The sequence below is a fragment of the Hevea brasiliensis genome, chromosome 18 (assembly GCF_030052815.1).
Source record: "Hevea brasiliensis isolate MT/VB/25A 57/8 chromosome 18, ASM3005281v1, whole genome shotgun sequence".
In the NCBI taxonomy this organism is placed as follows: domain Eukaryota; kingdom Viridiplantae; phylum Streptophyta; class Magnoliopsida; order Malpighiales; family Euphorbiaceae; genus Hevea; species Hevea brasiliensis.
The window spans coordinates 49,490,375-49,502,447 of record NC_079510.1 but is presented as its reverse complement, the minus strand read 5'-3'; the positions used below and the strand labels follow the sequence as shown (position 1 = coordinate 49,502,447).

General features: G+C 36.3%; 1 protein-coding gene and 1 non-coding gene across 2 annotated transcripts; both read left to right on the top strand.

Moving 5' to 3' along the window:
- The first annotated feature begins 5,489 nt into the window (after nt 1–5,489).
- TRNAL-UAA (transfer RNA leucine (anticodon UAA)) lies at nt 5,490–5,572 on the top strand. The gene has a single exon. It is a non-coding gene; the product is annotated as a tRNA-Leu (tRNA).
- Nucleotides 5,573–5,718: 146 nt separating this feature from the next.
- Nucleotides 5,719–8,080, top strand: LOC110635090 (pentatricopeptide repeat-containing protein At2g33760). The gene has a single exon (XM_021784289.2). The coding sequence runs from the start codon at nt 5,796–5,798 to the stop codon at nt 7,560–7,562; it is 1,767 nt and encodes a 588-aa protein (XP_021639981.2). The 5' UTR covers nt 5,719–5,795; the 3' UTR covers nt 7,563–8,080.
- Nucleotides 8,081–12,073: the final 3,993 nt, after the last annotated feature.

Below are 12,073 nucleotides of genomic sequence, written 5' to 3'. Positions count from 1 at the left end.
TAATAAATTCAACACTTATGAACTAAGAAAATAACAAATAGTTAAATTTATCTATTTATAAAATACTTATAATTATAAAATTATATTATAATAATAAATTTTTTATTATAAATTTTATCTATATAATTTCTTATTTTCGTCGATATACTTTCATTTTCATTAGCTTAATCTGAAAATAATAAGTGCATATAGAACATATATATCACGAAAAATGAAAAAAATATTATATTATCATGATAATAATTAATATATTATAATATTATATCATATAAAAAAATTTAATAAAAAATAATATATAAAAATATTAAATTACAGGTATATACAACGAATACAGAAAATATGCAATGCACATTTAAAAAAAAATTAGTCTTATCTAAAAGGACATGATTCAATTCGGACTCATAATCAAATTTATATAATTCAAAATAAAAAAAAATCAAATCAAAATAAATCTTAAAATAATTAATTTATTTAATTCAATTCAAAAATAAAATTTCTTTCTTTTTTAAAAAATTGACGAATTTCAATAGTTAAATTTGATATTAATAAAAAGCGAATTAAACCAACCTGAAATTAAAATTAAACTAAAGTCTAATACTAACAATTAATAAGGCCTGCCCAATGCAAATTCATATAAATGGTTTTTCTTCTTCAAAATATATTTAGTTAGTATTTTAAACTAAATCACATTCTAGGCTGTAACAACCCCAAAAATTTTTAAATTATAAATAAAATAAAAAGGAAATATTATGTAATATTATGTTATTAATATCATAGGATTTATTTGAATTGATTTTAAAAATAAAGGAAGATAATAATAATAATAAATAAAGTAATAATAATTAAATTAATTAAAGTTAATTTAGTAAATGAGAATAAAATAATTAAATTTTCCTAGACTATATTTATTTTTATCATTTCTAGAATTTTATTAAATTTTAACATAATAAAAATTATTTTGGACCTAATTGTAAACCCCTAAAAAGTTGAGGGACTAATAATGTAATTAAAAGATAAAAAATAAAAAAATAAAAAAACCCAAAAATTAAAAAAACGCAGCAGACCCCCCTCAACTCTCCTTCTCTCTCCCCGACTCCACTCTCCCCCTCACTTTCTCCCTCCCATTTCCGTCGGCCACCAAAGATCGGTCTGGTGAGGCATGCTAGCCTTCCTCATGTCTAACAACCACTGGATGGCGCGCGAGCAGGAGGCAGCAGAAAGAGAGAGAAGGAGAGAGGAAAGAAAGGAGAGAGGGAGAGAGCACGCGATAGGGGCCCGACTTTGCGGCGTCGCCCCGGCCGACTCCGGCGGCCATTCTAGGTGATTTCAAGTGCCACGGACTCCCAAGATGATGAACTTTCAGATAAGACCAGTGGCACCTTGTTTGGTGGGTGGAGGAAAGAGAACCGGCGAGGAAAATTTGGAAGAAAATCATATGGGTTTCTCGGTTTCTGATCACTTTTCCGGTGATCCGATGGTCGGATTGAAAATTCGAGGCCACCGATGGACTCAGGACGACGAGATCTTCGAGATAGGATTGGTCCCGCTCCGATCGAACACCGTTCAAAAAAGGCGACAATCGAACTGTCCATATTACTTAGTGAGATTTTCGAACTTTTTCAATTTCAAAAATTTAAAAATAATTTATAATAATTATTAACACAATTTGGGCTTAATTTAGGTGCAATCGGATTGAGGATAGCTCACCAGCGTCGGGACCGCATTTTCAGCCAGATTCAGCTGCCCAACGGCCCGTCTCAGAATGTGATCAATATTATAGTCAATCCCAGCATTTTCAAACGTTCTGGACGTGTTCTCGGTGTCAGAATTGGCATAGGTAAACCCGAACTCCAAATTGCTCATTTTCAGCTAATATCGATTTAGAATAAAATTCATAAAATATTCATGGATGATCAGAAAATTATAATTCCTTTTGCAATAGCCTTATAATATTATTAAGGACCGCGGGCCAAAATTTTAAAATTTTTAGAGCTCGTTTGGATAGTTTTTCCAAAAGGACTAGTTATGGGGGCTAAATTGTAATTTTTCAAATTATGGATTGTTGACTGTTTGGGTGGGCCCAGGAGGGGCCCTGTGATGTGATTGAGTTCTGATTGTGTGATTGACAGATATAGAAGTGTATTTTGAAGCCTTTTTCAGGTTGGGTAGGTCCCAGGTATAGAGGAAACTCTGCCGAATTTCCGGCATGAATTAGGCTGTCTGTTGCCTCTTTAGAGTTTTATTTTGACTTAGTACTAATAAATTTATAATTTAATTATTAGGTGATCGATGTTAGTTATTTTCCTCCATCCAGCAGTCACAATAGTCCTTGGTGTACTGTGAGTAAAATATTAATTTTAATTGTAATTTCGATATCATCACTTATAAATATGTATCTATGTAGTTAAACACTAGGCACGTTTTATGTTGCATTTATAATTGTTAAAGTGCCATGGATGTTGTTGTGGTAATTTGAAGCAGTGTGCGTGAGTTGGCGTGCGTATGGTGTGGTGTTGGCTATGGACATGAGACACGGCTTGAGATCTTCGCTGGGACTCGGTCCTTCGGGGTAGACACCGTTTGAGTTCTTCGCTGGGACCCCGATTTGGTTTATTAAGCGAAAGTCCGGCTTGAGTTCTTAGCTGGCACAGGTTGGATTAAGAGGGATGTATAGGGGATCAACTCCCATATATGTATTGTTTGACGTTATCGGGTGTGTGAGTGCTCTAAATTGCCTTTTTGATGTGATTTGTATGAAATTTATGACGGTGTTACATTTTACTTCACCGGGCGCATTAGTTTTAGATAGCTATAGAGATTATGGTTAAAATTAATATTTTACTCTTTGAGTCGAACACTCACTCCTGTTCATTATTTTTCTAGGCTACAGGAGGATTATTATTGTGGTTAACCTGCTTTTCTTCTTCGCAGGTCGTTTATTTATGTTTGTATAATTTTGTTAACTCCTAGAATTTTCGCATGTGTTAGAAATATTTATTTGATTTAGGTCTGTAATATAATTACCATGTTGAACCTGTAAACTTATTATATGCATGTATGTTGGACTAGATGAGGAAGCTGAGCTCCCATTTATTTTTATAACATTTGAGTATGTGAAGGGTGAGCTGAGCTCCCCAATTGATTATATATTGTGTTTACAGGTCGGATGAGTCAAAAACTCCCCGTTGAAAGGTCCATTTTATGGCCGGACTCCGTCCAGTTGAATTCTTGAAATTGGACCCAAATGGGCCTTATAGTTGGATCGAGGAATAGTTAGGCTTATTACGGGCTTTGGGGGCTTTAGGTTGACCCAGGTCCTAGTGCCGGTCTGGCCCATAGGTTAGGTCGTGACATAGGCACTCAAAATTTTATGAATTTTTGTGGTATTACATTAAAGAAACAAAGGTAGAATTCAAGAACTTATATATATATATATATATATATATATATATATATATATATATATATATGTAAATAAAACTTCAATAAAAATGCAAGGAAAAAAAGTTTGCTGGATGTTGCCCAATTTGGTGTTTGTATTGTGTATAAAACTGAAACAAATCTCTTCATTTTGAGTTAATTTTTGAGGTAAAATTAAGCTTAATACATTTCCTCTACAATGGATTTATTGAAAATGACTAAGAATCCCAAATCTAAACTAGTAAATATGCACCCCCTCACTCATCTGCACCTACTAGTTTTCTAGTACATTTTAAATGTTTCACATTTAAAACTTCCCGACTGCCCATTAATTAATTTCCCCTCCTCTAGCTGTATATCTAGCTAACATCCATCATTTAAAAAAAATAAAAAATAAAAAAAAAACACTCAATGGCTGCTGTGATCAAGAAGGTGTTGTCAATTATCCTGAGGCTCCTGGCCTTGGCTGCCACTTTGGTTGACATCGTTGTCATGGTCAGGAGCCATGACTCTGCAGTATTGAACTTAACCGTCATCGCAAAATATAGCAATACACGTGCATTCAAATAAGTGCCGCTGCCACACCCCACCTACCATATCGTCTTGTTCTTGCTCCATCTTTATATATGGTAAATGAATATCGCTGATTCAGGCATGCATGAAAGGGTATTTCGTGATCGCAGAAGCAATTGCCAGCGTCTACACCATTATCGTTTTCTCAGTTTTTTACTTCAAAATTCAACCACGAGTGTACCTGATATGTGGGTCTACTTATTTTACTTTACATGTGAGTCCCACTGAACATGTTGTGTGCATTGGGTTCGAAATAGACCATGCAGAAGTTATATGACAAGGGAAGGAGGACACTGGTTTTCCTTGATTTACTCAAGAAGGCACATCTGTTTTTACTTGAGGGCATGAAAAATGGTCTGTCCCATTATTGTATAATGGTTCAGTTAGTTTCAGCAATGGAACTGTAAATGTACATTTTTGTAAGTTTATTCATAGTTACAAGTCCATCAAACAAGTCATTTTTAGTTTCATATGATGTTCAATTGTTCATAATTTAAAAGTGTCTGTTCTAACTAGCTTGAAACTTGTTGACTATTTAGCAAGTGGAGCGTTAGAACAGTGCTGAACAACTTTCATTACTTTCTTCTTAGCTAAAATTTCCTTATGACTGCATCACGTTCAGCATTTGGAGGTAGTGGATTATAGAGAAAGATATCCAAATGAATAAAGAACATGGAGAAAGGATCCTGCTAATTTTTATGTGAATGGTGTCTATCCTGTGCGAAAACTATTGGGGCAGCTCGAGAAGCTTGGAGGGAAATCTTGTTTTCTCCTGTGAGCTCTTTACTTTTCCATTCTATTTATTAATGTTTGTAGAAATGATGACATAAAGTGATATAAGAATCATAAAGTGATATAAGAATCTTTCTCATGCAATAATCTGCACAGCTTTGGGGCTAGCCCTAGAAATAGTCTTATAAATGCATTCAACAGGGCAGTGATTTGAATTGATCCTTGTGAGATATTTAATAGTGACTTATGAATAGTCTTTTAGACCATGGAAGTTTGATATGGTTTCATGCACTAAAGCTACCACTAACCAATGGTTTTAACAATTTAATTGGAGTCGGACCTTTGTGAATGTCATTGTCATGATTATCACATTAAAAAGGTGATCAAGTGGTACATTGCTACTGCATTTTATTAGCATTCAGGCCTAAACGTACTTTTGTTGCTTCAGGTTACGGGCAATTGACGTGAATAATGGTGGTATATCTGTATATAACTTCAACAAAAAAGGAGAAGAAATGACACCCCACATGTACAGTGATCACGTTTATTTATACTTCTGCGGGACAACGAATGGAGTTAAATTCTGCTGACACAGCACATACCAGAAACAGTAACACAGTACTTAAGGAGTGACATGAGGAGAAGAGAATAGGGTAGTTGTGAATCATTATGCGGTTTCAGCCTTATTTACGTTGAAGTAAAGCCAGATGAGCTCACGGTGATAAACGGGGATATATTAAAATATTAGAAAACATGAACAACCAGCAGGTTTGCCCGAGAGGTTAAGGGGGAAGACTTAAGATCTTCTGTACATAAGTACGCGTGGGTTCGAACCCCACAGCCTGCAATTTTCTGTTTTATTTAACATTTATTTTTTACCGCTTTTTCTGTTTTTTTTTTTTTTTTCCTAAAAAACTGACAAATTGGCCTAATCACCAAGTGGAAGACCAGAAAACGGTGCGTTTAAGCTTGCTGGATAAAAAAGAAAGGTTGCTCCCTGCCGCCAAAATTTCGTACAAATTCAACCGCACCTTCGCTGCGCAAGCTTTCCCTTTCTTTATCTCGTTTTCATGGCAAATTTTCATGGAAACAAAATAATTCCATCCACCCCGCATTCCCCAGCCCACCACTTCCTTCTCCAAGCGGGTCCTCATCTGAAACCTCTACAGCAAGTCCACGCTTACATAATCGTATCCGGCTCTGGTCACAGCCGATCCCTTCTTACAAAGCTTCTCAATCTGGCTTGCGCGGCTGGCTCCTTTAGCTACACGCATCAAATCTTTCTATCTGTTACAAAACCTGATTCATTCCTATTCAGTTCCCTAATCAAATCGGCATCCAAATTTCACTTCTCCATTTATTCCCTTTACTTCTACAGTTGTATGCTCCTTTGTAATATCTCACCATCTAATTATACATTCACGTCTGTAATAAAATCCTGTGCTGACTTGTCGTTTCTGAAACTTGGTAAAATCATCCATGGGCACGTCTTGGTTAATGGGTTTGGTTTGGATGTTCATGTACAGGCTGCTTTGGTGGCTTTTTATGGGAAGTCTGGTGACTTGGGTAATGCGAGGAAGGCGTTTGATAAAATGCCGGACAGGAGTATTGTGGCGTGGAATTCAATGATTTCAGGATATGAGCAAAATGGGTGTGGGAAGAATGCCATTGTGTTGTTTAAGAAAATGAGGGAAGCTGGCGTTGAGCCGGATTCAACCACTTTTGTGAGTGTATTATCAGCTTGTGCTCAGTTGGGGGCACTTGGTATGGGACGTTGGGTGCATGAATACATCACTGCGCATGGTGTGAATTTGAATGTTGTGCTTGGTACTTCTTTGATTAACATGTATACGAGGTGTGGTGATGTAGGGAAAGCAAGGGAAGTTTTTGATTCGATGAATGAAAGAAATGTTGTTGCTTGGACAGCAATGATTTCTGGATATGGGATGAATGGTTATGCTCACCAAGCTGTTGAATTGTTTGATGAAATGAGAAGGAGAGGTCCATGTCCCAATAGCATTACATTTGTTGCTGTTTTGTCTGCATGTGCTCATGCAGGGCTAGTGAAAGAAGGTCGCAAGGCGTTTGCAAGCATGCGAGAAGAGTATCATTTGACCCCTGGCGTGGAGCATCACGTCTGCTTGGTAGATATGCTTGGGCGTGCTGGACTCCTTGATGAAGCATATAGCTTTATCATTGAAGAAGTTCCTAAAGAGCCAGCAGCAGCTATCTGGACGGCCATGCTTGGGGCTTGCAAGATGCATAAGAATCTAGACCTTGGCGTGCAAGTTGCTGAGCAGCTATTAAATGCTGAACCAGAAAATCCAGGTCACTATGTGATGCTATCTAACATATATGCTTTGGCAGGTCGAATGGATCGAGTAGAAATGGTTAGAAACGTTATGATCCAAAAATGTTTAAAGAAGCAAGTTGGCTATAGCACGATAGAAGTTGATCATAAGACTTATTTGTTTAGCATGGGTGACAAGTCTCACCCTGAGACAAATGAAATTTATCGATATTTAGATGAACTGATGTCACGGTGTAGAGAAGCAGGTTATGCAGCAGTACCTGAGTCAGTGTTGCATGAATTGGAAGAGGAGGAAAGAGAATTTGCACTTAGGTACCACAGTGAAAAGCTTGCAATAGCATTTGGGCTATTGAAAATGAGCCATGAAGCTCCTATCAGGATCATAAAGAACCTTCGAATGTGTGAGGACTGTCATTGGGCAATCAAGTACATTTCAGTTGTTGCTAATAGAGAAATTATTGTCAGGGATAAGCTTCGTTTCCACCACTTCAAGGATGGTTCATGTTCATGCCTAGACTATTGGTGATGGGCGCCATACGGTATCTAGCATTTCACATTTGCTTGACCATCATAGATAACAAATATCATTTGTACATGTTAGTGCTTCATTAGGTTTTTCTGGATAAAGATAAAAAAGTACATTATTGATCAACTTATGGTACTACGATGTTGGTGCCGCTATTCTTTTGGATAATAAACAAAGGGCTTCCGAGTCATTATTTTCTCAAACAAAAGAAACTTGAAATGTATCCAAGTACACATTGGTAGTTTTCGCACAACGTCAGTGTTGGCTGTTCAGGTGATGGGAGAGATGGGTCGTGGATATGGTTGGCTGTCATATGATGACAAGATATATACTCTGATAGCACTCGAGCGTTGCCAATCTGACTGCAAGAATTGTTTCTCCGAAGGGATATATGTACTGGTACTCTGGTAGTCCATAGAGCAAAGGAGATAGGCTATACTATCATGTAATCAAAGGAAATTAACCATGGCATATTCTATTCCATTTTGTAATGGGCATAAGTGAAGTTTTGGAGCTTTGATGATCTATTGTAAGATTGCCTTCCAGTTTCCTGATTATTGGAGACCTGGAGATCCTGGACGCAGGGGATAGCAATGGGCAAAAGTCATTTCAACCGTAAGTGTTTACAGAGATACTCTGATACGCATTGGTAGCAGGTATTTGGTAGCTTATACTTGAACCAGTGTTTTGATGTTACACCTTACGCATCCCAGCAGGGGTTCCCACGTCCATATCCGGAAAGCAAAATAGCCATACATGATGACACCTCAGTTCGTTTGATCCTTGTTCCGTTTTGGCAATCAAACTTTGCGTCTCCCAACAAGTAATGGATTTTGTCCGCTATATCTTTGATAACTTCTTCGAGCAAACTTGTAAATTTGCTTGCATTAGTTAGCATCAGGCGTGGGCGTGCTCCGGTCCTAAGGAGGTTTGGGGACTCTGACCCGGTCGAAGGATTTCCATCAATTTTTCGTCTTAATTTTGATTTTGGACCAATTTTGGTTTAATTCTAATTCAATTCATCTGATTTAATTAAATTTAATAATTTAAAATTTTAATTCTTTTTTAAAAATAAAAATATTAAATTTTAATTCAAAATTGAATTGATCAAAATCTATTTAGGTCCAACTCAAAATAATTCTAAATGAAATTTGGATTTAACCATTTTAAATTTTGACCATGCCAATTTCACTCAAAGTCCGGTCCGGACGGGACCAATCATTTTTTTTTGGTCAATAGATGAGATTTCATTGATAAGAAGGAAGATGATTACAACACGCCCAAATAAAGTCAGCTTGAGTCATGGGATTACAAGAAAAAGAATAATCATGCAGAGTTTTTGTAGCTATATGATGAGCTACATCATTGCCTAATCTATAAATATGGACAAAACTAACTCTTTGTAATCCAGCAGCAAGATGACGGATGTCATCAATGATTCCTTTTATCTCAGAAGGCGGAGGGGACCCGTGGAGACACTGAATAACTGTAAGGGAGTCCGCTTTTACCAGAATTTGTTGAAAATCTCTTTCCTTGGCTAAAAATAAAGCGTTTTTGCAAGCTATCGCTTCTACTGTTTGAGGGTTTGATATGCAATTAAATTTGGTACTTAACCAACCACAAGGTTCTCCATGATGATTTCTCGCTATGGCTGCAGCTGCTCTTGCATTGAGACGTTCTAAGGTAGCACCATCAAATTTTATCTTAATCACCTCTTGAGGTGGAGGTTGCCAAAATTGATGCAGGGGCTGGTTCGATGCAGATTGTTGAAGAGAGGGAGACTGTGATGATGAAAATTCCTCTTGTTGGTGAATGGCAACTGATATGACCTCTGAAGCATTGACAAACTAATTCCTAAAGATACCTGAGTTCCTACTCTTCCATATTTGCCATAAAAGAAAACCCAACAAAGGAATAAATTGTTTATGCTAATCATTCTCCTTCAGCGGCATTAAGAGAGAAGTCCAGCAATCCATCATCGATGCGCCTTGGATTAATGAAGAACGGATCCGGAAAGGGGAGTGGATCCAAATGTCAATGACCCTCAGACACTCCAAAAAAAGATGCTTTGTTGTCTCAACCTCACCACAAAAATGCAATCTGGAGGCAAATACTGAATTTTCTTATGGAAAAGTACATTGGTGGGTAGACGTTCTTGAAGCATGGTCCATAGAAACACCAGTATTTTTGGTGGTAGGGATATCTTCCAAAAATTCTTCCACAAAGCTCAGGTACCCCAAGTAGAACTAGGTCCAACATTTGAGATAGCCTGGTTCCTTTGAAACTAAGGTATGAGACAAGCTATATAATAACCTGATTTTACTGAGTAAGACCCTCTCCTATCATAATGCCATATAAGCTAATCTTCCCCACAAAATAGGCTAAGGGGCATAGAAGCAATGTTTCGCACTTCTTCTTCATGAAAATTTCTTCTTAGCACATCCATATCCCAGCTATTAGAAGAAGCATTGATGAGTTGAGAACCCTTACAATAGATGGATCATGCGATGCTTTAACAGCTGGTGTGCGGGGAAAAGATTTAGAGATCCACTTATCTTCCTTAAAAAAAATAGTTTCCCCATTCCCAATTTGCCAGCGAGTCCTGTATTGGAGTATTTTCCTACCCCATATAATGCTCTGCCATCCCTAGGAGGATCTGCTCCCTTGTTTTGCTTGAAAAAAGGAGGAAGAAGGAAAATACTTCCCCTTAAAAAATCGAGTAAACAAGGAAGATGGGTTAGTAAGAATCCTCCATCCTTGCTTAGCTAGAAAAGCTTGGTTGAACCATTCAAACTTGCGAAAACCTAACCTTCCTTTAGATTTTGGAATGCACATGTTTTTCCATAAAAGCAAATGGAACAGTCGCTCTTTGTCCTTTTGGCCCCACCAAAATTTAGCTAGGAGACTGTCAATTTCTTTGCACAATAAGGCAGGGAGTTTGAAACAAGACATAATGTAAATGGGCAAAGCCGAAGCCACTGCCTTGGTTAAAACCTCTTTACCTCCCTTTGATAAAAGTTGCTCTTTCCACCCAGCTGTTTTTGTTTGAATACATTTTGTGATGCGAGCAAAGGTTTGTCTCTTAGAATGAGAGGTAGTTGTAGGTAAGCCTAGACATTTATCTTGGCCATTTAAGATAGAAATCCTCAAAACTTTGGCAATGCTCCTCCTTACATCCACCGGTGTGTTATGACTGAAAGCCAAAGCTGATTTGCTATAGTTAATGGTTTGCCCGCTCACTTTTGCATAATGCTGAAGGATTTGTTTAATGGACTCAACCTCTTGAGTAGTAGCTTTGAAATAGATGACAGTATTATCGGCAAAGAGATGGATAGCCCTTGGATAGAAGACTGCTTAATCTTATGAGATAATCCCTCCACACAGAGCAAGAATAGGTAGGGAGATAGAGGATCTCCTTGTCTCAACACTCTAGATGGGGTAAACATGTCAGATTTGTGACCATTAATACGGATGGAGTAAGAGACTGTTGACACACACTCTATGATCCAGTGGATCCATTGTTGATGAAAACCCATCTTCTCCATAATATGACAACGATAATCCCATTCTATGCACTCATGAGCCTTGCTTATGTCAATTTTAAGAGTCATACCATAGTTCTTTCTCTTTTTCCGCAACTTCAGGCTATGCATTAATTCATGGTAAATCAAGATGTTATTTGAGATGAGCCTGAAGGCATTTTGTTCTTCCCCGATAATATCATTCATAAGGATTTGAAGTCGATGACTGAGGATTTTAGCAATGATTTTGTACAATACTGTGCGACCGGACCCATCGTTGGTTAGCACGTCAAAATCCTATGATATAATTATCTTAAATCTTTCGCCCAAGCAAAGGTTTCGTCAATTGGTTTCCCATCCAAAATCCCATTTTGATTTAATAGTGCCATCATGGGACACCAAATTGTTTACTAGATCATTTCAATTTGGCACATATCTCAAGTTGGCTATTTTATTATACAGTACGAATATTAATTCATGAATCTCATTCTTAATATACTACGTGAGAATATTAATTCCTGTGAATCAATCTTTAGAAAAAAAATCATCCTCATAAAAATATTATTAATTTCCTGTTTCACTTATTAAGATTTATTAAATATATTTATTTATTATTAAGAAAATGATCATCATGTGTAATATTTCTCATCTCATTATAATAGGTGATTTTTAAAAAAAAAATTCTTGTCTCACTTTATTTACTATTTTAGAAAATTAAAAAAAAATAATTATTTTTTTTAATTTGCCCTTATTTCTTATTATTTCTAATATTTTTATCTTTTTTTTTAATACCTTTCTATATTCTAATAATACTATTTTAATTAATTATTTAATTATTTTTTAATTATTGTGAAAAATCTTAAAAAACTATTAAAATAAGATGAAGGAAATATTACATTTAAAATAGTATAATAATAATAATAATAATTTATTTATTAACTTATTAATCTACTCTAGTTAATATGAATGAAGAAAATAAAATTTGTAGTT